The 26,016-nt window shown below is 44.5% G+C and overlaps 1 protein-coding gene across 1 annotated transcript; it reads left to right on the top strand.

The window, feature by feature from the left end:
- The first annotated feature begins 1,326 nt into the window (after window positions 1–1,326).
- PXMP4 (peroxisomal membrane protein 4) lies at window positions 1,327–25,769 on the top strand. The gene is made up of 4 exons (XM_037143238.2): window positions 1,327–1,533; window positions 4,792–4,854; window positions 7,953–8,151; window positions 12,348–25,769. The coding sequence occupies exons 1-4, from the start codon at window positions 1,421–1,423 to the stop codon at window positions 12,609–12,611; spliced, it is 639 nt and encodes a 212-aa protein (XP_036999133.1). The 5' UTR covers window positions 1,327–1,420; the 3' UTR covers window positions 12,612–25,769.
- Window positions 25,770–26,016: the final 247 nt, after the last annotated feature.

Raw genomic sequence — 26,016 nt, 5'->3', positions numbered from 1 at the left:
ATCTTCCAACTGTACTTTCCCATTGCTAATAAACCGGTGCCTGCTTTGCTATCTATGCCTGGCGTTTGAATTTCCTCTTTCAAGAAGACAAGAAAGCAAGGTCCTCAGAACACTCGTTCTTCTGATGACAGTACCACATGGCTCAAGTACTACCACTCAGTGCCTACCTGTTATCCAATGAAAACTCTACAGAGTGCCGTCCTGCATAGATGTCACTTATCAATGCTCTTGGAGATGACAACCCAAACTATATTACTTCAACAAGCATTTACTGGGCACCTACCATGTGCTAATTGCCATGGTTAGAGCAGAAAACAAGACAGAAAAGGTTTCTGTCCTCATGGAATTTACATTCTGGTAGGGGCGATGGATAATGATCATGTGACAAATAATTTCAAAGAGTGAAAGTTCTATGAAGAAAATAAAAGTGCAATAAGTCAGGGAGAGAAATATCGATGAGTTGCCTTCCGTACGCATCCCGACCAGGGACCGAATCTTGAACCCAGGCATATTCTCTGATCGGAAATTGAACCCACAACCTTTTGGTTTGCAGGCTGCATCCGCTCCAACCAAGTGCTACGTAAATGGAATATCTATAGGCCTCTTTGAGGAGGTGGAATTTGACCTGAAACTTGAAGGTTGAGAAAGACCCAGCCTTGGAAAGAACTGGGAGGTATGCATGTCAGGCAGGGAAATAGCAACTTCAAAGGCACTGAGGCTGGAGCTTTCTTGGAATGCTCAAGGAACAGCAAGGAGGCCAGTGTGGCTAGAGGGGAATGAATGAGGGGACAAATGGCCCGACATGAGTTTCAATGGGGAAGCAGGGGCCGGATTACAGAGTCTTGTCTTGTGGTCCATGGGAAGGAGTTTGGATATTTTAAGGATAAATTGAAAACATTAATGGTGTCAAGGATCTATGCTCAGAGGAGATCGCTATGATCACTGTTTACCCAAACAAAACTGTCCTGTGTAAAGCTGTCTGCTCCCAGGGTCACCATCCCAGCTCTAAAAAGAGCGGCCCCTCTTTCGAGAAACTTTGGAAACTTAGGTGATCCTAAGTTTCGTTGTGTTTCGTTCCAAACCCAACGAAAACACGCTTTCTGGTTGGACAAATCCAGGTGTGTAATACTCACTTTCCTTAGGTAGAATCGGGCGGAGCCCACTGTAACTGGTCGCAAGCTCTCCTCTTCCAATCACACTTCTATTCAGGAGAGAGCGCGCGTCGCATTCCTCCTTTGAGGTAAATTTGCTCTTTGATTGGCTTCTCATGTATGAGTGACAGAATACACAGCCTATAGACGTAAAGATGCTGTGGAGCAGCTTGGAGCACAAGGAGCTGAGGGCGGTGCAGCCAGAACTGGGACTGTCCAGGCGCGTCGGGCTCGGTTTCAGTATTCCGCCCCAGCGCTATACCCTTGCTATGGCAGCCCCGTCGCACCTGCAGGGTCTACTCCTGGCCGTCAACACACTGCTGCGCAAGCGCCGCTACCACGCAGCGTTGGCAGTGCTGAAAGGCTTCCGGAACGGGGCAGTGTGAGTGGGGTGTTAGGGTCCGGGTTGAGGGGATGGGCCTAGCTGGGATCGGCGGCGCGTGTTCCCGGCCTGGCGCAGCTGCGCTGTGTGCCCTTGAGCAACTGTTTGTCTCTAGGTCTCACTGTCCACGATCTGAGCAGTGGGCGCTGGATTGTGGGTCTCGAGCGCCGTCTGGGCCAGGGCTTCCACTACGCTTTTTCTGAGCATCTTCGTTCTTTGCAACCTATCCCTCTTTCCTTGACCACCTCCCATGCCAGTCTCTGTATTCCCTCCTTTGGTCATTTGCCCTGCCTGGTACCTGGAGGGATTCTCGGCCTCTTTTAAACTACATGCATAACAGCTATCGGGATTGCGAGCCTACTGTGCCCCAGAACTGGGGATGCAACAGAAAACAAACCAAACAAAGATCTCTGTCCTCCTGTAACTGGCATCCTAGTGGCGGCTTGGCATAGTGATGAGGACGGTCAGCTGCCTCAGTTTGAATCCTGGTGCCATCTGCCTGTGTGACCTTGCAAGTCATTTAGCCCCTCCAAGTGTCAGTTTCTATAAAATGGGAGTGATAACAGTACTTACACTGTCAGAGGATTCAGTAAGTGTGTGATGCCTAGCCCAGTGCCTGATATATATGTACTACTGTTGGCTGCTGTTACAGTTCTATTCACGTGGGTTCTGCCTTTTCTCATCTTTTTCAGGCCTCTGTTTGTGTCACCTCTCAATGAGGCCATCTTTGAACTCCCCACCTTCTTCCCTACTTAATTTTTCTCCATAGTACTTGGGGTGACATTGGTTAACAAAATTGTACAGGTTTTAGGTGCACAATTCCACAAAACATCATCTGTACACTGTACTGTGTGTTCACCATGCCAAGTCAAGTCTCCATTCATCATCATCTTATCCTCCCTTACCCTCCTCCACCTCCCGCACCCCCTTCATTTATCCTATTTTTATATTCTGCCTCTCACTAGAAAGTGAGCTTCATGGGGACAGACATTTTTATCTACTTTGTTCTTTGGTGTATTCCTAGTAACTGGTACATAGTAGGCTTTCAAATATTTGTTGAATGAATGAATAAGTGTGCAAGGTAAGAATTGTCATTATTCCCATTTTCCAGATGAGAAGACTGTGGCTCAGAAAGGTAAACTCATTGCTCATGATTATGTTACGTGGTCAGGTTCTAAGCCAGGATTCAAACCCAGGAGTTCCTGACCTCAACACTAAGCTCTCAGCTTTCTTGGGCACCCAGAGTTTCAGGCAGAAGTTGATTCCTGCTGAGTCTAGTCAGATGGTACTCTCCCATGCCTTCATATATCTATGGTAGAATAGCCCCTGAGATAACATCTGTTTCCCTTTGCCAAGGTTTTTTCAGGACAAATCGGGTTGGAACAGGAATCAGACAGGTCCTGGTGCCAGCAGACATTGCCCAATGCTAACTTTGTACACCTATTTCCACCCAACTCTTCCCATGACCTCAGGAACCTCCTTAGCCTGGGCAGGTACTTGCTAAGGTCAAGCCCTTGGGCTGAAATCCCAGTTCCTTCATTTCGGTGCTGGGTGCCCTTTATCTCTTCCGGCCTCAGTTTCCTCCTCTATAAAGTGGAAACAAACTCACCTATGCAGGGATTCTCTAAGCAGTTATTTCATTACTGCTTAGTGCTAAGACACCATGCCCATGTATAAGGATCTGGAGTTCTGGGGCAGACTGACCACTAAACTGTCATGGCAGTACCAGGTGATCAGGAGTGCTGTACAGAAGAGCTGATGGTGATATTTTGAAGGCTGATTTGGAGTTTGTCAGAGGGAGGGGGGCATTCCAAGTGGAAGGAATGATTTGAATCAAGGCCTGGAGGTGGAAAAGAATATGCTCTATATTTAGGAAGGCACCTGGGTGAGTAAGACATGTGAACTTTGTACAATTTAACTCATTTTGGTGGTCCACTCCTCAATATTTCAGTGTGCACCTCTACGAATAAAAACATTTTCTTATATGACTAAATTACCATGATTACATTTAATGAGTTCATATTAATCCTGTAATGTTGACTACTGTCCAGTCAATAGTCAGATTGTCCCAGTTGTCCCCCAAATGTTCTGTGCAGCTAGTCTGTCCAGACCAGGATCCTCCAGGACATTACATTGCATCTGTCATTATGTCCGTTAAGTCCTATATTTTTTATTAAATTTATTGGAGTGACATTGGTTGGTAAAATCATATAGGTTTCAGGCGTACAATTCTACAATATCCTTTAAGTCTTTTTAAATCCAGAGCATCCCTTTTTATCAGGATACAGAGTAATCCTGTGAATGACAGTAACCAGTTCCCCCTGAGTTTGAAGACTTTGGGAAGGGGTCCTGGCAGGTGTGGGGAGTTGGGGGCACTGTTCTGCTGCTTGTGTCCGGGGTATCAGGAAAGGTCCTTCTAGTTCTGGTCACTTGGAGGAGGCTGAGGGCTTCTTTGTTCACCGAGCCACACTAACCAGGGCCCCTCCCACATCTTTTAAACAAATTTTATTTCGAAATACTTACAGGTTTATAGAAGAATTTCCTTGTTTTTACACAATTTTACATACCTTGCTCTAGTGAACCCCGGAGTGCACATAAAGCCACCTCACTCTTTTTCTGCTGCTTAGTATTCCACTGAAGGAAGGGACCATTATTTATTTCCCCAATAACCCTCCCCCTGTGAAGAGACATGGGTTTGCTTCCAGTCTTTTGCTATTTTAAATAAGCCTACAGTGAACATTCACAGATACTCATATGACTACAATATATGGCTTGTGACCATTGTTTCAAGGAGGCTGGCATGGATTTTTAGACCTGGTAACCTGGTTAGATCAGAGCCTGGAAGCTGGAGAACTTGATGGGGGAAAAGGGAGTCCAGTAAAAAAGAACAAGAAAGAAAGAGACATTAACATTGGTTGAACTAGGAACTTTCACCTGTGCTATGTCCCTGCCTGCCAGAGGCAACTCTGAAATGGAAAATACCTTTTACTGATGGGAAGAGAGCAGCTCAGAGGGGTTAAATGAATTTTTCCAAGTTTATTCAGTAAAATGTGGCAGGATTTTGATACCAAATACTGTTCCCTTTCTATGACTGACTTTGAACCTAGATCTGACTCAAAAGCTAGCATTATTTCCTGTTCCAAAATGATGTTAGAATTAGGAATGGGGTGGGGATTAGGGGTCAAAGAGATAGTCCAGAAAAAAAAAAAAAACTGATACAGTAATGCTATAGTAACTGTTTTCTTTTTGCTTCTACAGCTATGGAGTCAAAATCCGGGCCCCTCATGCACTGGTCATGACCTTTCTCTTCCGGAGTGGCAGGTACCCACCCCCTCTGCACACCTCTCAAACTGGGAGAGAATGTGGTCAGCCCTCAGTGTCAGGGCTGTTGCAATAGCTTCCTAGCTGGGTCTAACCTGTCCCCACTGATACCTCCTAAAGTACAGCTCTGATTCTATTATCCCTGCTAGAAAATTCCCCTAGCTCCCACTCCCTCCAGAGAAGCCCAGATTCCAGGTGTGTCCTTTAAGACCCTCTGTAGTTTGGCCTCAGCTGCATCCCCACCCTATTCCCCCATGTTCACCTGGAGTGCCTTTGGCGCACAGAACTTGCTGTCATTCCATGTACATGCCACATGTGTCTCTACCTCCGCACATTTTCCTATGCAGAACCCCCTGCCAGGACTACCTTTCCCTTTTCTACCCCACCTTTATTTCCTTTTTAGCAAACCATACCAGTTCTCTGAGGATCACATTCTCAGAAAACCACCTATGACCTCCCTTCTTTGCTCACACTTCTTGGCTCTCCTCTGATCTCTCATGTCTTCCCTCAGGGCGCTTCTCAGAAACCACCCTGTGATTAGTTTTTAATGTAGTCTCACCTGGAGCTTATAAGACTCATAACATGGAAACCTTCTGGTCAAATCCAGCTTCAAGATTTTCTCTTTTTGTAATTTCACTTTTAAATTTATTTTTGTTTGTTTTGGTTTTTGTCCTCCGAATTGTTTTCTTAAAAAAATTGAGCTCAGTCATTCATCCAGTAGATATTTATTGAGCATATACTGTGGGCCAGACACTGTTTTAGGTACCAGGATACAGCGGTGAACAATGTGGACAGTAACCGCTGCCCTCATAGAGCTTGCATGCTAGCAAGGGGCGGCAGAAGAAAAAACATAATAAATAAGGAGAGTGTATGTGAAAAGGTGATGGCTGCTGTGGGAAAGAAAAATTAGAGCAAGGGAAGGGAAAGGGATCAGGAGTGCTGGAGGAGGGGCAGCCTGCAGAATTAAATAAGGAAGACCTCAGTGAACAAGTGACATTCGAGTGAAGACTTTAAGAAGATGAAAGAGTTGGCCAAGTGGGTATTAGGGGAAAGAGTATTTCAGCCCAAAAGAATAGCCAGTGCAAAGGCCCTGAGGTGGGCCCTGACTGGTGTTAGTGGATTGAGCACAGGCTGCGAACCAAAGGATTGTGGGTTTGAGTCACAGTCAGGGCACATGCCTGGGTCGTGGGCCAGGTCCGCAGTGGGGGCCACATGAGAGTCACCCACACATTGCCGCTTCTCTCCCTCTCTTCCCCCCTCCTTTCCCTTCTCTCTAAAAATAAATAAATAATTTTTTTTAAAAAAGGCCCTGAGGTGGGATCATGCCTAGTGAGTTTGAGAAGGCTGGAGCAGAGGGATTGAAGGGGAGAGAGAAAAGAGGAAGGTCACGCGGGGTAAGCCGGGCCTGTCCTGCCCTACTTTAGAGAGGAGGTGGGCTTTTTTCTTTTAAGCGAAACAGGAAATTGTAAGATTTTTTGCAGGGATGTGCTTCTGTTTGACTTGTCTTTTAACAGTATGAGAGTGAAGAGTTTGCTGCCAGATTATTACAGGTGGGGGTGAGTGCCAAGGGTAGTAGTAGGTATAAAATAGGAGGCCGTGGCAGTAATCCAGGTGAGCAACACTGGTGACTTAGACTTTCCTGATGGCAATCGGGGTTTAGGAGAAGTAGTCAGATTCTAGAAACAATTTCAACGCGGGATTAGTGTTAACACTTAAATACCAGGAGATCTAACTTATCTTAGAACTGGCAACACTCCAGGTTCCTGTGGGGTGAGAACCAGCTGATTCCTGGCTATGCCCACTCACCTGGCAGATTTCCACAGGTCCTAGTAGACCCACTCCAAGGTCCTCATCTAGCCTTGGGTTTAGAACAGGGCACTCCAGTTTACTATTCTTTTTTATTTTTATTTTTTATCCTCACCCGAGGTCATTTTTTAAAATTGCTGTTAGAAAAACAGGAAGAGAGGGGTGGGGAAAGAGAGAGAACAAGAACATTGATGTGAGAGAGAAACAATGCCAAGTGGTTTGATTTTAAGGAATAAATCTGTGGCTGGTGTAGCTCAGTGGATTGAGCGCAGGCCTGTGAACCAAAGGATCTCGGTTCAATTCCCAGTCAGGGCACATGCCTGGGTTGCAGGCCAGTTCCCACCAGGGGACTCACGAGAGGGAACCATACATTGATGTTTCTCTCCTTCTCTCCTTACCCTCTAAAGATAAATAAATAAAATATTTTTAAAAAAAAGAATAAATCACCTCCCTCCCCTAGTTAAATGCTTCTCTCAGGACAAAGACAAAAGTTAGCATGGCCCCCTCCCACCCTACATCCCCTTCATCCTTTGCCCACACATCCCCTGCTCAGGTTTCTTCCTGTTCGTTACTCCAGACTCTGTTTCTCCTCAGGACCTTTGCTGATCCATCTGCCTGGGAAGCAATTCCTGTCCCCTCTTGACCCCATCAGAGTCCTCATCCTTCAGATCCCAGGGTCATCTCTTGTCATGGTCACAGTTTGACCCCTCTCCCTTTAGATCATAAACCTCACGAGGGCAGCAAGCAGATCTTTCCCTTCCCCCAGAATTGTAGCCCCAGCTACAGCACAAAGTAGGGACTAACTCTCTCATTCATTCATTTGTTCACATGCTTACTCATAAAAAAAAATTATTGAGCACCTACTGTGTGTCAGGCCCTGTTCTGGGCCCTAAGGATGAACAAGTCAGTTGTAGACACTACTTTCTGGTACCTTCCACTGGGATGGGGCAGGAGTGGAGGAGATAATAAACAAGCAAAGATTTGCTTGTTTAGCATATAAACGTCAGGTGGTAATAAGACCTATGAAGGAAAAGAAAACTAGTGTAAGGGGACAGATGTGATGGGCATTTTTTTATGCAGGGTGATCAGGGAAAGCCTCTCTGAGGAAGTGGCATGGAGTAAAGGCCTGAACCAAGTGAGGCAGCAGCCCCTGGGACAGGGAGGTTAGAGGCCTGGGGTTGAATGAGCATCAGCCCGGAGCAACTTGCTTGCCTTAGTTTTGCATGCGCAGTGGGTAAATGCCCTGTGAATGGCTGGATGTGCACTCATGGGGCCTCCCTGTGTTTGTGCAGCCTCCGTGAGAAGCTTCGGGCCATCCTGCAAGCCACGTACACCCATTCTTCTACCCTGGCCTGCTTCGTGTTCACCTATAAGGGGCTCTGTGCCCTGCAGTCCCATGTGCAGGGCAAGACCTACCAGGTGCACTCATTCCTGGCTGCCTTCTTTGGGGGCTTGCTGATGTTTGGAGATAACAATAGTATCAACAGCCAGGTAAAGATCCTCCCTGGGGATATGGTGGGGAGGGCTGCTGGGGGTGGGTGGGTTGCGGTTCAGGTATGTATGGGGGATGGTGGGGTCAAAGAAGATGAGCTCTTGGCTCCATTCCAAGTCTGAGGGTCTATGATTCACCAGTTCCTCTGTGACCTTGGGAAGGTCACTTCCCCCTCAGTTTTCTCATGTGTAAATCAGGCAGCTTGTTGGGTTTTATGGTTCCCAAAATCCATTGTGTACTCCTCTCCGGGGCAAAGTTGTTTTTTTGTTTTGTTTTTTTTTTAAGAAAACCACTTTGGCCCTGGCTGGTGTGGCTCAGTGGATTGAATTCTGGCCTGCGAACCCAAAAGTCACAGGATCAATTCCTGGTCAGGGCACATGCCTAGGTTGCTGACCAAGCCCTCAGTTGGGGGAATTCGAGAGGCAACTAATAGATATTTCTCTCCCTCTTTCTCTCTTCCTTAACCTCTGTCTAAAAATAAATAAATAAATAAAATTTTAAAAAATAAAGAAAACCACTTTACTTCCAAATGAAAAAAGAAAAATGACCCTGGACTATGATTTTTATTAAAAAATTAATTAAAGAATTGCCTTTAATTCTATGACTTGCAAGCCCCTTTTCTGGGTTAAAATTCTGTTGTTGTTTTTTTTAATATATTGATTATGCTATTATAATTGTCCCATTTTTTCCTCCCCTTTATTCCCCTCTGCCCTGTACCCTCCTCCCACCAGCATTCTATTCCAGCACCTTAGTTCATGTCCATGGGTTGTACATACAAGTTCTTTGGCTTCTCCATTTCCCATACTATTCTTAACCACCTCCTGTCTATTTTGTACCTACCATTTATGCTTCTTTTTGTGTGTGTGTGTGAGGTAATAGTTTATTATGGCTTTGATTTGCATCTTTTTAAAAATATATTTTATTGATTATGCCATTACAGTTGTTCTATTTCCCCCCTTCATTCCCCTCCACCATGCACACCCCTCCCCCATATTCCCCCCCTTTAGTTTATGTCCATATGTCACAAGTTCTTTAGATTCTATATTTCCCGTACTATTCTTGCCCTCCCCCCATCTATTTTATACCTACTGTCTATGCTTCTTATTCTCTGTACCTTCTCCCCCCTTCTCCTCCTCCCACTCCCCTGTTGCTAATCCTCCATGTGATCATTTCTGTGGTTCTGCTCCTGATCTAGCTGTCCTCTTAGTTTGCTTTTGTTTTAGGTGTGGTTGTTAATAACTGTGAGTTTGCTCTCCTTTCACTGTTCATCTTTTTTATCTTCTTTTTTTTAGATAAGTCCTTTTAACATTTCATGTAATAAGTGCTTGGTGATGATAAACTCTTTGAATTTGATCTTATCTGAGAAGCACTTTATCTGCCCTTCCATTCTAAATGACAGCTTTGCTGGGTAGATCAATCTTGGATGTAGGTCTTTGGATTTCATGACTTGGAATACTTCCTTCCAGCCCCTTCTTGCCTGTAAGGTCTCTTTTGAGAAATCTGCTGACAGTCTGATGGGAACTCCTTTGTAGGTGACTGTCCCCTTATCTCTTGCTGCTTCAAGGATCCTCTCCTTCATTTTAATCTTGGGTGATGTAATGATGCTGTGCCTTGGTGTGTTCCTTCTTGGGTCCAACTTCTTTGGGACTCTCTGAGCTTCCTGGATTTCCTGGAAGTCTATTTCCTTTGCCAGATTGGGGAAGTTCTCCTTCATTATGTTTTCAAATAAGTTTTACATTTCTTGCTCTTCTTCTTTTCTTCCTGGCATCCTATGATTCTGACGTTGAAACGTTTAAATTTGTCCTATTTAAAGAACGTTAAGCCTCTCCTCATTTTTTTGAATTGTTGTTTCTTCATTCTGTTCCAGTTAGATATTTATTTCTTCCTTCTACTTCAAATTGTTGATTTGAGTCCTGGTTTCCTTCCCTTCCCTTCCCTTCACTGATGGTTTCCAATTTTTCTTTGCATAGCCTTCACTTTTTCCTCTATTTTGTGACCATACTCAACCATTTATCTGAGCATCCTGATTACCAGTGTTTTGAACTCTGCATCTGATAGATTGGCAATCTCTTCATCACTTAGTTATATTTTTACACTGCTGGGTAGGTGGGCTGGCCTGATTTTACCAGTCTCCTCCTGATGGACATTCAGGAGGTCCGTAGCCTCTTGCCATTACACATGCAGTCTGCCTCTTTGTGTGGATGTCTTCTTGCACATGTGTCAGTCTGTCGGAAAGTTCCTAGATGTGGAATTATGGAGTCAGTGGATATGAGCATTTTGTATTTTGAGAAAATTTTCTCAGTTTTATATTCATTAGAAATGTCACCTCCAAAGGCTGGGGATCCTAGTCACAGGATCTCCTTCCCCCTTGCCTCCTTTGCTTGACCTCTGGCGACAACTCTTCTGACCTCCATTTATAAAATTTTGTCATTCCAACAATGTTATATAAGTGGAGTCATGACAGTTGTAACCTTTGGAGACTGGCTTTTTCCACTCAGCATAATTCACTGGAGATCCATCCCAGTTGCTGTGTCTGTTAATAGTTCATTTCTTATTATTCCTGGGTGGCATTCCATTGCATGGATGTACTACAGTCTGTTTAAACAATAACCCCTGGAAAGACATCTGAGTTTCTTCCAGCTTTTGGCTACTAAGAATACAGCTGCTAAGAACATTCTTATACAAGTTTTTGACTGAGCATTAGTTTTCATTTCTCTGGGACAAATGCCAAGTGTGCAATTGCTGGGTCAGACAGTATGTGCATGGTTAGTTTTATAAGAAACTGGCAAACTGTCTTCTATAGTGACTGCACTATTTTACATTCCCATCAGGAATAGACCTGAGTGATCCAGTTCCTCCACATCCAAGCCAGTATTTGGTTTATCACCTTTTTTTTTTTTTTTTTTTTAGCCATTTTGATAAGTGTGTAGTGCCATCTCATTGTGGGTTTAAATTTGCATTTCCCTGATGGCTAATGATGTTGAACAGCTTTAGATGTGCTTGTTTTCCGTCTGTATAACCTCTTCTGTGAAATATCTGTTCATGTCTTTTGCCCATTTTCTAATTGGATTTTATTTTTACTGTTGAGGTTTCTTTTTAAGATTTTATTTCTTTATTTCTTTAGAGAGAGGGGAAGGGAGTGAGAAAGAAGGAAAACACCAGTGTGCGAGGTACACACAGTGTGTGTATCCCAGATACATGGATCAGTTGCCTCTCACATAACCCAAGTGGGGAACTGCCTGGCCTGCAACCCTGCAACGTGCCCTGATTGGGAATCAAATAGACAACCTTTTGGTTCGCAGGCCAGCACTCAGTCCACTGAGCCATACCAGCCAGGGCTGAATTTTTTGAAACTATATTCCAGATACTAGTCTTTGTTGGATATTTTTTAAAAAATATTTTCTCGCCCTGGCTGGTGTAGCTCAGTGGATTGAGCACAGGCCTGTGAACCAGAGGATCGTGGTTCGATTCCCAGTCAGGGCACATGCCTGGGTTGCAGGCAGGTTCCCTGCAGGCCAGTTCCCTGCAGGGGATGCACTAGAGGCAACCATACATTGATGTTTCTCTCCCTCTCTCCTTCCCCTCTAAAGATAAATAAATAAAATCTTAAAAAAATAAAAAACAAAAAGCTTAGCCAATGAGCACAAAAAATTTTTAAATATATATATTTTTTCTCTCAGTCCACAGCTTTTATTTTCAGCCTTTTTACGTGGGCTTTTACAACCAAATTTTTTTTTAATTTGATGAAATCCAGTTTATCAAATGTCTTTATTTATTTTTTTGGTGACAAGTCATTTTTTAGTTTTGAACTGTGTAAATGTATTTTTTAAATTTAATAAATAGTAAATTAAAGATATAAAATAGTAATATTAAAATGTCTGATACCACTTCAAATCATCTTGCATACCAATTTTGTTTTTTAGAGAGCGAGGAAGGGGGGAGAGAAAGAGAGAGAAACATTGATTTTTATTGCTGCTCCCGTTATTTATGCTTTCATTGGTTGATTCTTATATGTGCTCTGGCTGGGGACCGAACTTGCAACCTTGGTGTATTGGAACAATGCTCTGATCAACTGAGCTACCTGGCCAAGGCCTGCATACCAACTTTGAAAAAACGCTGGTCCATGCATGGAGGTGGGCAGAGGGTTCCCAGTAGCCAAGCACACCCATAATCCCCTGTCACTCCCTCCTTGCAGATCAACATGTACCTGTTGTCACGCGTCCTATTTGCCCTGTGCCGCCTGGGAGTGAAGAAGGGCTACATTCCTGAACCTAAGTGGGACCCATTCCCACTGTTCACGGCAGTAGTGTGGGGGCTGGTGCTGTGGCTCTTCGAGTACCACCGGCCCACACTGCAGCCCTCGCTGCAGTCCTCCATGACTTACTTGTATGAGGACAGCAATGTGTGGCACGACATCTCAGATTTCCTCATCTACAACAAGAGACGTCCCTCGAAGTAACGCAGCCCTGAAGTGCTTATGAGGGCTTCTGCTGGAGTAGGCTCTAGGTGGTGTCCATGAGTGAAATCTCCCAGAGGATCCTGCTTTCTCAAGATCACGGCTCTCAGACTCTTAACTTCTGTTATCCCCGGGGTTCCATTGTCCAAAGCAAAAGCACCAGTTTTCAAATCCTGTTAGGTATTCTTGAGTGGCGGAACAAGTGGCTGCATCAGGCTGAGGAGCCTTGGGCATGGTTCCAGCTGTGCTGCTAACCTCTGTGAGGCGCCCCCACCTAGGCCTCAGGGGCTGTGAAGCTCAGAGGAGGGCCCTGAAATCTCTTCCTGGTGGGTATGTTCTTTGGCTGTTGTTATGCTGGTGGGAGTGGGGTTGGCAGATATGTTTTTACAAAATACGAAGTTTTTTCTCTCAGGTGTTGTATTGGAGAAGCTCTAGAGTGCCGCTGTCCAAAAGAAATGCAGCAACAGTCCTATATGTAATTGAAAAGTTCCTAGTAGCCACATTTTTAAAAAGTGGAAAGAAGCAGATGAGATTAACCTTAATTATATTTTAGCCCAAATTTCTAAAATATCATCATTTCACCATAAATTAATATGAAAATTAATGAGATCTTTTCAGTTCTTTTTTTTTTTTCTTATACTAAGTCATCCAAATGAGGTGTGTGTTTTATACTCGCAGCACATATCTGTTTGGACCAGTCCCATTCGAGGTGCTCAGTGAGTAGCCACATGTGGCCAGTGGCGACCGTATTGGACTGCACAGATATAGAACACACCTATTATCACAGAAAATTCTAGTGGACAGCGCGGATCTAGAGCTGGAGGACATGGTTTTGAGTCCCCACTTCACCACTGTGTGAGTTTGAGGAAGTTTCTTAAAGCCTCAGAGGTTCACAGCCTCCGTTTCTTGTAAAATGAGGATAATTGCAATAGTGCCCCACGTCCACGTTGGGCTTGCGTAACCATGGCTGCTGTTTCCACTACTAACCACTTCCATTTAGTGGACTCCTACTTCTTTCTGGGTGCTTTGCACATATTATTTTTAATCTATACAATGACCTTGCAGATCTGTATTTTGATTTTCATTCCACAGATGTGGAAACTGAGAATCAGAGAAGGGAAATAACTTGCCCGAGGTATACGGCTCGTGTGGTCGCCCAATCAGGGTTTGAACCCAGATCTATCCGATTGCTGAGCCTATGTGTTTTTCAGTGCCTTACTTTAAAGATTTTATTTATTTACTTTTTTAGAGAGAGGGGAAGGGAGGGAAAAAGAAAGGGCTAGAAACATGAGGGTGTGAGAGATGGATTGATCAGTTGCCTCTCCCACACCCCCAACCAGAGACTGACCACGCATGTGCCCTAACTAGGAATCGAACTGACGACCTTTTGATTCACAGGCCGGTGCTCAATCCACTGAACCTCAGTGCCTTACTTTAAATTTAGAAACCTAAGCTAAGCTATGCAAATGTTAGCTAATTACAGGGCCTGTTCCAGAGTGGGGTACAAACTCAAATGCCTAAAGGGGTCTGGCAGTGACATAAATGATTATGTTCTGGGTGCTTTGCAGTAGGGACTGATGGGGACTCAGTGAACTGGAGACTTATGTGCCAGTCTGTTTTTTTACAAACAAACCGGACAAGTCAATCAGGTCTCCAGGAAATTTTGGTCTATGACTCGCTAATTGGCATCCCTTGGCCTAATGGGAATACTTCAGTCTCTCTTTTTTATTATTTTAGCAGTTACTAGTAGAAGCATGCACATGAGTCACTGGAGAGCTCATTAAAATGCAGAATCTGATTCAGTGGGTTTGGGGTGGGGCCTGAAATATTCTGCAGGCCTCACAGACTCCCAGGTGCTGCTGCTGGTCTGAGCCACACTTTGAGTAACAAGATAGCAGGGGATGATATGGGGCCAACCATTATCCCATGTCACAAATGAGGGGACTAAATTAAACACAGCTGTCAGGTAACAGAGGAGAGATTAGGTCTTATTCTAGCAGTTGTGTTCTCAGCCACAATGTTGTACAGCAAACTTGGAGAAAGGGATCTTGAAGCTTCCTTAGTTCACTCTGTGGAGGCTGAATGAGATCCCAAAATTATGGGGAGGAAAGGGACTGGCTATCAGCAAGCAGGTTTTATAACAGATGCTGGGGGTGCCCTGCCCATATTGCCTCTAGCTTATGACTTCAGTGCACATCAGCCAAATTTTACAAGTGCCACCCCTCGTTTTTCTGCCCAAGGGCTCTCACTTGCTACTGGCACCTGCTTTGCCACCCTGCAGTGCTGAAGGATTAACACATCCAAGAGTAGCTCTTAACCAATGACTGATGATGAATATGCTCCTGTATCCCTAGCCCAGTAGGCATGTTTCCCTCTGGCTCCCAGGGCCCAGCAGGACTGAGCTTCTGGTTGTCCACAGTGGTCACTTGCTTGGTAACACCCCCATCTTTGTCTCCCTTTCTCATTCCCCTACCAGTGCTTCCTGGGACTACTTCCCATATAAACCACATGTACTCAAATCCTTGTCTTGGGGTCTGCTATTGGGGGAACCCAAACTAAAATGGGCCTCTGGTGTAGCAAGTTGAGAGATAATATAATATAACATGATGGCTGGGGATGTAGGCTTTGTAGCCAGTGTCTTGCCTCAGCTCTGGTTTTGGTGTTTCCTAGAGCAAATGACTTAACCATTCTGTGCCTGTGTTTCATCCTGTGTAAGGTAGACATTCTATAGGGTGATCTGGAGAATTAAATGCTATGACACACTTAAAGTGAGCACTCAGTTAATGTTTGCTGTTATTTCTAATGGCATCCAAACGTAGAGGGAAGTGTGGTCCTGAGAACTGAGTATACCCAGCTTTTAGCCTGTCCTAACCTCCAGCTGAAGGTAAAGCCTTGGCTGCCTGCCACATCCCCCCACTGCCACTGGGAGCTGGCTGGCTGCACCACTGACTGTCTCTGCTCTCTAAGAATAGGTTTCCCTCACAGATGGCATCTCTCTGGATCCTGCCAGAGCATCTGGTGCCTCCAACTGCTCACTCCAGGGATGAAGGCAGTGTGGTCCTTGCAGAGGGGCAGAGTGCTGGCTTCCAGCAGACCTGAGAGGAGTCCTCACTCGGCTCCCTCCTACCTGAGCCTCCATTTCCTAAGATCAGTAAAAGTCATTGCCAAAGGGCCCTGGGCACACAGTAGGCAGTCCATGAATACTAGTTCCTTAAATAGCACCATGGTTTAACATGTTTGTTTATTAAGCACATTCCTACAGAGCCTTCTGACATGCAAGACTATAAACAATAATATTGTAATTAATAATATATGTGCATAGTACAAAACCTAAATGGTACAAAAAGTGTGTAACAGAAAAGTCAGGTTCCCTCCTATGCCCAAGTCCCACACTCACTGTTAGCACTTTCTAACACAGCCTTGCAGAGATATTCTATGCACAGCCACCTGACTATCTTTGTCTCATAAGAACCTTTTACGTTACACTGTCGTCTCAACAAGTCTGGCATTCCTCCCTGACCTCTGAATGTTTAGTTGCTCTGTGATTAATAATCTGATATGTAAATGAGTCCATTCTTTGAGCGGGTTCCCTTCAACTCCACCTCCCTCCAACTTCCCTCCCCCTAGTACCTTGGGCAGATTCTTACTGTGATGAGCATGAAGATGAACCACCATAGATACTCTGAGTCTTATCATAGATGACACCCAACACTCAGGCCCATGGAACTCCAAGTGAAAGGGGGAGGACAAAAACCAAAGTTAATTTGGGGCCCTTCTGTTGCTCTGCTCCTAAATTAGAGATCGTTCAATGAATCCATGTGAGAGCTGTGATTCACAGGCTGAGATGCCAAGAAACTGCCTCATGATGCTCACGGCTCCTGCCTTCCACAGGCTCTAGAAAGGATCTTGGAGATGGTGTTTCTTTCTATATTGTTCACTTCTCCCACTCCCATGAGTGCATTTTGAGTTTATACAAGTCAGGCTTTAAACCTAAACCAGAACGTTGCTCTGTGCTCCACCTCCTGAAATGAACTCCCCATATGCACCACCTGTGACTTCAGATAAATTACTTTCTTCAGCGGATTAGAGAGGATTTATAAAAAGAAATGTCATTTCCCCCCTCCCTGTGTCTAGTTCCAGATTCATAGGGGGAGAGTGTGTCTTTCTTCAGCCTTGAAGAGCATTTTGGGAGAGAAGTTTAATTTTAACCAGAGGGTCTTCTGCAGGACTCACTTTAAAAAAAAAAACAATGTGCTGAGTGCCCTGGCTGGTGTAGCTCAGTGGATTGAGCGTGGGCCTGCGAACCAAAAGATCGTGGTTCGATTCCCAGTCAGGGCACATGCCTGGGTTGCAGGCCAGTTCCCAGCAGGGGAAGCACGAGAAGCAACCATACATTGCTATTTCTCTCCCTCTCTCCTTCCCTTCCCTTCTAAAGATAAATAAGCAAAATTTAAATAAATAAAATAATGTGCTGACTTTCTGAATACATTTAAAAGGATAAATAGCCCTTTCAATGCAGAGGAAAAGGAGAGACACTGTCTAGCACTAGGACTCACTTTGTGAGCTGGAGACCGCAGGGCCCCAGGCGGAGGACAGAGGGAAAGTTGGGTGCTCTTCTGAGTGTTGTTTTAGAGAGGGCTTTTAAACAGCGCCCCATTGTTTGCACCAGGTCTCTGCACAAGGCCGCTGCAGGTGTCCTAATCTTACAAATAAGGCAGGAAATGTAGGCCACGGGGTCTCTGTTGGAAACCTTGTTCTCACTGCTCTTCCAGGCTTCTCTCTTGAGCCTGTCTTTGTGGGCTGGATGTCAGCTGACAGAAGGGCCAGGGACACACCACATCAGCTCTTTTGAGATACTTCTTTTTAGGGTTTTGTTTTTTTTTTTTTTATTATATGCGTCATGAACCCATTTGGCATCTGGTGAAACCTGTGGACCCTTCTCAGAATGCTGGTTTGTTTGTTTGTTTTTAATATGTAGAAGTCTTTTTTTTTTTTAAGTCATATCCAACTTATTTTCTAAGGTTTATTTTATTTTATTTTTTGGAGAGGAGAAGGGTGGGAGAAAGAGAGGGTGACAAACATCAGTGTGTGGTTGCCTCTCATGTGCCCCAGAGTGGGGACTTGGTCCACAACCCAGATATGTGCCCTGACTGGGAATCCAACCCGTGACCCTTTGGTTTGCAGGCCGATGCTCAATCCACTGAGCCACACCAGCCAGGGCAGAATGCTGTTTTTAAAACTCATAAAACAAAATACATAGGATTAAAAAAGTCAACAGTTAAGCCCTGGCTGGTGTAACTCAGTGGATTGAGTGCGGGCCTGCAAACCAAACAACCACGGTTTGATTCCCAGTCAGGGCACATACCTGGGTTGCAGGCCAGGTCCCAGCAGAGGACGCATGAGAGGCAACCATACATTGATATTTCTCTCCCTCTCTCCTTCCCGTCTCCTCTAAAGATAAATAAGTAAAAGTCTTTAAAATAAAAAAGACAACAGTTACATTGAATATTGAAACAATGATCAATGTGTTTTTAAAATTTTTGATTTAGTAGCATACGTTCTTTTTTTTTAAACATTAAATAGCATGATCCAAAACCACCACGATTTCACAGGTGCTGTAAACATAAGCAGTATCTCAAGATACTGTAGCAACTGTGGCAGGATATGGAAATCACTATGATTTCTATCAGTGATGAAGACCCAGCTACTGCTAACAGGCCTCTGGTTTGTTGCTGACACTTAGAATTGATGGAAATGTTATATGTCAATGAGAGGCTAGTGAAAATGTAGGTGGAATTTTTTTTTCCTGTCCAAGTTCATGGCACTTGGGGTCATAGATTGCAGATTTAGAATTCTTGCTTGAGAGTGACCTCCCCAGCCTGACCACATGGCAGCTGTCATGGTTTACCAAGCCCTGAGCACAGAAAGATGAAAGTAGCAGCTAATGTTGGCTGGTCCCTTACTAAGTTCTCAGTGATATTGGAGGCTAGGATTCAGCAGTGAAAGAAGCCAGTTGCTGCCCACCTGGGGCTTACAGTCTAGGGAGGGAAGACTGATGAATGAATACATAAGGAAGATGATTCCAAAGTGGTAGGCATGCCCTGGTTGGTGTGGCTCAGTTGTTTGGAATTGGTTGCAGAGTCATCCTGTAAACCAGAAGGTCATGGGTTCCATTCCCAGTGGGGCATAGACCTAGGTCGCAGGTTCAGTCCCCAGTCAGGGTGTGTATGGAAGGCAACCCAATCAATGTTCCTGTCTCACAGCAATGTATTTCTCCCCTCCCTCCCTTCCCCTCTCTCTAAAAATCAATAGGCATGTCCTTGGATGAGGATAAGAAATAGTAACAAAGTGGTAGGCGATATGAGGTCCATAGTACAGGGCAGTGTAATAGAATGCATTGGAAGAGAGAACAAGAGGGTCTGTTTTCCTGGGAAGGCTTCTCTGAGGAGATGACGTCTGTTCTGAGACCTGAATGATGAGAGAGTGGTGCAAAGATGTGGAGGAAGGGTGTTCCCAGTTGTGTTCGGTCCTTTAGCTGTAAGCATCTTTGCCACAAACATAAACATTTTTGTTGCATAAATAATTGACCATAAGGCTATTTTGCCTTATAAAAGATAAAATAACTGGCTGACAGTTTGATTTGGTTGTTGGTTGGTTTGGTTTCATTTTTCATTGGTTTCAGACAATGTATTTAAGCTAGTTACCAGTTTGGTTTCATTTCTCCATTGATAAAGTTCTTGCAGTTATTCCCAAGGGAGATATGTTTTAAGACCTCCAGTGCATTCCTGGAACTGAGGATACTTCTGAACCATGTGTGTACACACACACACATACACGAGGTCTGTCTGGGAAAAGTCTAGCCATTATTAATATACCTAGGATGGTTTGTGAGACATTGATGTAACCTGGCAGCCAAGGGGAGTGGACTGAAATGTGCATACATGAACAATGAGGACTTTGCTGTACTAGTCAGTGGGGACGGTAGATGCTGTTGAGTGAGCATGTGTACAGTGTGGCTATTGCATTTAAAAGGACTGAGTGAGTAGAGCAATGAATCTGCATCAGATTTTGCATTAAGCTGGAACATTCCTTTGTGGAAACTATTCGAATGATTCAGAAGGCTTTGGGGGACGGTTCAATGAATGCAGTGCATATAAAAGTGTGGCACAAATACTTCAAAGATGGTCGAGAATCTGTCAAAAGTAATCCACATTCTGGAAGGCCTGAAACAGGCAGAACACCTGAGAATCTTGAACTTGTATGGGCTGCAATCAACAAAGATCTGCAACTGATAGTGTGAGAACTAGAACCTGATCTGGGGATTCCAAAACTATGGTGTCCGAGGTTTTGATGCAGGATCTGGGCATGAAACATGTCATGGCAAAATTTGTTGCAAGGCTTCTACTACCAGAGCAGAAGGAATATTGTGCCATAGTTGCTAATGATTTGATTCAAACTGCTACCAGTGAATCGGATTTCCTCAAGAAGGTCATAACCAGAGATGAATCATGGGTCTATGGCTATGATCCAGAAACAAAGGCCTGGTTGTTCTAATGGAAGTCGCCTGGTTCTCCACGCCTGAAGAAGGCGCAGCAAAGTTGCAGCAAGATCAAGACCATGTTGACCGTGATTTTTGATTGGGAAGCTGTTGTTCGTCACCAGTATGCACCCCCTGGGCCAAACAATTAATAAGGAGTACCACCTCAACGGTCTTCATCAGTTGAAAGATGCAATACAATGAAAACAGCCACAGTTAAGGACAGCTGGTAATAAGCAGCTTCATCATGATAACGTGTCCGTCCACTCATGCATCATGTCTTATGCAGTTTTTTGGTGAAACATCAATTCATCCAGGTGACTTAGCCCCCTTACATCCCAGATTTGGTGCCTTACAACTTCTGGCTTTCCCCAAAACTAAAATCACCTTTGAAAGGGAAGAGATTTCAGACCATTGATGAGATTCAGGAAAATACAACAGGGCAGCTGATTGTGATTCCAACAAAGGATTTTGCAAAGTGGTTTGACAGTGGAAGAGACGCTGAGAAAACTGCGTGAGATCCCAAGGTGCCTACTTTGAAGGGGACTGAGGTGTTATTGTCCTGTGTACAATATTTCTTGTATCTTCTTCAGTAAATGTCTCTATTTTTTATAATACGTGGCTGTATACTTTCTGGGCAGATCTCTTATGCGTGTGTATATAATGTCTTTCCCTATACATACATGTCTATGATAAAGTTTATAAATTGCACACAGTAAGAGATTAACAATAATTTATAGAAAAATTACACTGTAATAAAAGCTATCTGAATATGGTTCTCTCCTATAATTTTTATATTTTTTATTTTAAATCTGTTCCAGAATCTGTGTAACCATCCCTTACAGTAAGTGGCTTGGTGTCGCTCATTTCAGGAAATCCCTCTGAAGTCTGTGCAGGCTTAAATGCTTTCTGGCGCAACACATCATCATCCGTTGGAACACGTTTTCTCTTCATGTCCTCCACCCACAAATTTAACATCTTTTACAACTCAACCAAGCACTTATGCACTGTGGCCATAACTTTTGCAGTTTGAGGTGCAACAGCAAAACTAGAACACGTTTCTTGTTTTTTCTTCACAACTTCTGGATAAAAGATTTATTCTTACCATAGATCTTGGCAACTTCAGCATACAATTTTTTTTCTTTCCTTACTAAGTTGAGAACTTTCCCCTAAAGGAAGCACTTTATGGCTTCTTTTTGGCATGTCCAAATTGCCAGAATCACGACTCTTGCGCTTTGGGGCCATTATTAAGTAAAATAAGGGTTACTTGATCACGAGCACTGTGATACTGTCACAGTCTCTGACAATTGAGATGGCTGCGAAGTGACTGACGGGCAGGAGTGTCTACAGCCTGGAGACACTGGACAAGAGATGACTGACATATGAGTGGGACAGCAGGACGGCATGAGATTTTATTCACTACTCAGAACGCGCATACAACTTAAAATGTATGAGTTGTTTATTTCTGGAATTTTCTATTTAATACTTTGGACCACAGTGGACCACAGGTAACTGAAGCTGTGGAAAGCAAAACTGTGGGTAAGGAGGATGACTATATATACAGGGTCCGGCAGAAGTAACGCCATCGAGTGTGGTTGGTGGGGTATGTGAATGTCTCACACGAGATGGACAGCAATTTGAACATTTCACCTAAAATGTCGTGTGGTGTATTTGAGTGTGATATGTTACAGAATGTTACATAACACATGTTACAGAATTACATGCTTAGGATTTTGTAATAAAAGACTTTTATGTAATAAAAAGGGGGCATGTTTGTGTCAGACCCTGTATGTTTTACCTAGAGCTCTCATAATACAGTGACAAGTAGACTTGGTGGTGGTCTTAAAAGACCTGCCATTTCTTCCAGATGACGATGATTTGCCCCATGAGTTGGTTTCTTATTTTGAAAGACACTACACTGGAGGGAGAAAGAGAAGCCACGGGCCCTGTTTGAGGCAGTGGAATTGAATCCACATGTCCCATGGAATGAAGACAAGTGCTTAGGTACAATCTGGGAAATAGAATCAGTTATTTTCGTAGTATTGTGGTGAATCTACACACATTTTTAATTTTGTTACTCATTTTTTCATGTTTATGATGTCCTTTGAAAAAATATTTTTATTCTCATTATATCCTTTTTAATGTCCCTCTATTTGTTGTGATTTTATCTTTTTTTATGGCAAAATTGCATTATGGTTCATGAGTTCTACAACAAAAATGTTTGCTGCAGAAATGCATGCCACAAATATGCAACAGCGAAAGCACCTATAATTGTTTACAGTACAGAATCTGCAAAGTGCATGAGCCTGGAGGAGGGGGAGAGCTGAAAGCATATAGGGCCTGGCAGGAGACCCGCGGGCTGGGGCAGAGTGCACTGGGGGGCATGTTGGAGCTTTGGAGATGGAGTCCTGGAGGCTAGTGGGCTTGTCAGGCAGGCTTTGTGAGCCAGAGAAGCAGTTTGGGTTTTCTTCTAAGTATGCTGGGCAGCCTTTGGCAGGTTTAAGCAGGGGAGTGATGTGATATGATTTACATTTTAGAAAGACCCTTCTGACTACTCGAGTGTAGGAGCCAGGCTGGAAACAAGTCCCTACTGAGGAAGCCACAGAGTGGTCCAGGTGAGAGACCATGATGGCCTGGACCGCACTGGGGCCCTGAGATGGAGAAAAGTGGGCAGATGTCGGGTATAATTTGGAGGGATTCAGCAGCCCAGAACTATGGGGGTGAGGGAGAAGGGTGTAGCAAATTACCCTCATGTTTCCCCTCCTTAGGCTTTACCCCCCGCAACCTTGTTCCCGCCTTGCCTCCTCAGCCCCCTATAGTCCTCCATGGCCCCCATGGGGCCTGCCACCCGTCCACCAGGCCCCTGGCATTTGGGCTTCCCAGCTGGCCCTGATTGTTGTCGCTCCCCAGGGAGTCATGGGAACATACTCCCTCTACCCCTTCAACCCCCCTCTTCCCAGACAAGGCCAGGCCCTGACAATGCCCCCTCAGCCAGCCAGTGGCCTGGACACAAGGCCCCTGTTTCGGTTCATTGCCAGCTCCAGGAGGCCTGCTGCGTTTCCTGGCCTGTTTGGCATATATATAACTCTGGCTTCCAGCAGGGATTTTTTTGTTGTTGTTTAAAAAAAATCTCTGCCTCCTCCTCTCTGAATCTCAATATATTATAAAAAGCCTTTCTCTTTCCATCCTGAGCCCTCCCTGCTCCCCTTCCTGGCCGCATTTGCCATGGGCCTGCCAACCCAGGGACCAAATGCAGGTCAGCAGGTGTCAGTGAGAAAATGAGCAAAAGAAAGAAAAGCTGTTTGCTCCACCATGGCCAACCTCGAATGTGCTGGGGATGCTGAAGATCATGAGAATAATCTGAGGCCTATGACATGACAGGCACTGTGCCAGACACTATGGTGGCAAAATAATGAGCTATTTTGACACCATGTCTTATTATTTCTGAGACACCATCAAAGATGAGGTACAACATTATTTTGAGCCTCTAAGAAAGAAAAGAGCTACTGAGCTGAAATGGACATGCCAGTGATTGTATGATGTACCTCAATTTCAGAGATGTTAAAATATGAAAAGAGAAAAGTCTTAGAATCAGTGGGATATGGGCTTGTCTTTAGTGCATACTTCACTGCCCTTCAGTGTATTCCGTGCCTTGTCTCCCAGTTTGGGAGGAAGTGCAGGATTGCTTCAGGAGAACTCTCCTGTTCTGCAGCCCAGTAAGAACAGCTTTTCTTGTCTCTTTTAGAAAAATCCAGAAGTGCAGGCTACTTGCCTCAGTATTTTGTCTTTCATTCTTAATAACAGCTGACTGTCCTAAACACTTTAATAACTAATTTAATGTCCCAACAACCCAACCAAATAGACACTTACTATCATCATTATCATCCCCATTTTATAGATGGAAAAACAGAGCCCCTCTGCTCTAAGGGTCCCCTACCAACTTACTGCACCCCTGGTCAGGGCAGGCATAACTACTATGTCTGTACCCGCCCAACCCCCCCCCCCAAATATGATCCCTCCTCACACGCTGAGGTGATATAAAGAAAAGAAGTGGCACGGGGTAGACCTTGGAGAGGAGAGAGGTCCGCAGAGCACGAGCTCAGGGAGTAAAGGGGGTCGGAGGAAGGTAGGCTTGCTTTTAGACCTAAGACCTATGTGCTTAAATTGGACCTTAGATGCTCTGGCCCACACCCCGCTGAACATGAAGACCGAACTAATAGCCAGGGATTTGGCCAAGGCCACACAGCCAGGCAGCTGTTGGCTGGCACTAAGCCCCATCTCTTCTGATGCATCACGAATGGCCATTTTTCTTACTCTTCCGTGCCCACATCTCTTTAGTTACCTGCAAAGCAGAGAAGCTGTGCCGGTGCGGGTGGTTTCTTGGCAGTAATAATATCATTAATAGTAGTTAATATTTACCAGGTGTTTACTCCATGCCGGGCACAGGCATCAGGGGTTGCAAATTCAGGTGCCTGGAATGACAAATACCAAGTGAGGCAAGCCAGGCAGGGACTGTGGTGACCTGGAGGGTCAAAGGGACAGCAACTCCTGGGCTCCAGGACACCTGGCTAATATTGCCAGTTATTACTATTTTTAATGGTATATTTGCAGGGTGTCCCAGTTCTCTCTCTCTCTTTTTAAAGATTTGTTTATTTAGTTTTAGAGAGGGGGGAAAGAGGGAGAGAAACATCAGTGTGTGGTTGCCTCTTACACTCCCCAACTGGAGACCTGGCCCACAGCCCAGGCATGTACCCTGACTGGCAATCGAACCTGTGACCATTTGGTCCACAGGCTGGCACTCAATCCACTAAGCCACCTTAGCCAGGTAATTACTGTTTTTTAAAAATTGTTATTTATTTCTTCCATCACTATTTATTCCCCCATACCTTCCTCCACCTCCACCCACCCTCCTGCACAGGTATTATTGTTTTAAAAGTAAGCCAGATATTTGAATTTTCACATAGCATTTCTCAATTTTTTTAGATTAAACTAATTCATAATTCAGAAAAAGTACTCTGTAGGGAAGTTGTATCACACCTGTTGACCACTTTGCAAACTCTGCTCGTCATTTTCTCATTTAACTTTGACACCCATCCTGTAAAGGACCCTTTGCCCCTTGTTCTACTCATGGAGCAAGCACAGCTCTTCAAGAGGGTAAATCGCTTCTCAAGGTCATCTAGCCAAGCCGAATAGTTGGGGTCTGCATGACTCCCACCTGTGATAGGTGGCCTCTTGGATGGGTGAGGGGTCTGTGTTCAGACACAGCCAGACTGGCACTGTGACCGAACATGTCTAGCGACTGTAAGCTGTCAGTCACAGAGAACTCATGTAGCAAGGAGGGATCATTCATTCAAGACTAATATGATGTTGCAGACATAAAACTCTCCACCTCCTTCTGCCAGAACTCAACAATGGATGCCTCTGTGCCCTTAATAAAATTAAGTCACCACAGCCCTGGCCACGTAGCTCTGTTGGTCAGAGTGTCATCCTGATATACCAAGGTGACAGGTTTGATCCCTGGTCAGGGCACATGCAAGAATCAACCAGGGAGTGAATAGTAATTGAAACAACAAATCAATGTTTCTATCTCTCTCTAAAATGAATTTTTAAAAAATTAAGTCATTGTATGTTTAAAGGAGGTGGTATATGTGAAATAAAGAGCCTTGCCTTACTTGGTCTTTTGTGAAACTTCTTAACAAATGTATTATGCAGGTTCATAGAAATCATTCTGACTATCCCACTGGACAATGAGCTCCAGGTGTCAGAGGTGGGTCTCTTGCTTCTAGCTGTCTCCCCTGCAACTAGTACAATGTCTGACACACAATAGGTATTCAATAAACTATTTGGGGAATGAATGAGTGAGGCTCAGAG

The sequence above is a fragment of the Artibeus jamaicensis genome, unplaced genomic scaffold (genome assembly GCF_021234435.1).
Source record: "Artibeus jamaicensis isolate MK-2021 breed Jamaican fruit bat unplaced genomic scaffold, CSHL_Jam_final contig_685, whole genome shotgun sequence".
NCBI classification, from domain to species: Eukaryota; Metazoa; Chordata; class Mammalia; order Chiroptera; family Phyllostomidae; genus Artibeus; species Artibeus jamaicensis.
The sequence above is the reverse complement of the archived record's forward strand: the minus strand, read 5'-3'. Positions and strand labels throughout refer to the sequence as shown.

Bases quoted from the DNA above. Each gene is read 5' to 3' on its own strand.
- PXMP4 (XM_037143238.2), top strand. From the start codon at position 1,421: ATGGCAGCCCCGTCGCACCTGCAGGGTCTACTCCTGGCCGTCAACACA. The intron at 4,855-7,952 runs GTACCCACCCCC...GTGTTTGTGCAG, and splicing joins TTTCTCTTCCGGAGTGGCAG to CCTCCGTGAGAAGCTTCGGG. The intron at 8,152-12,347 runs GTAAAGATCCTC...CCCTCCTTGCAG, and splicing joins ACAATAGTATCAACAGCCAG to ATCAACATGTACCTGTTGTC.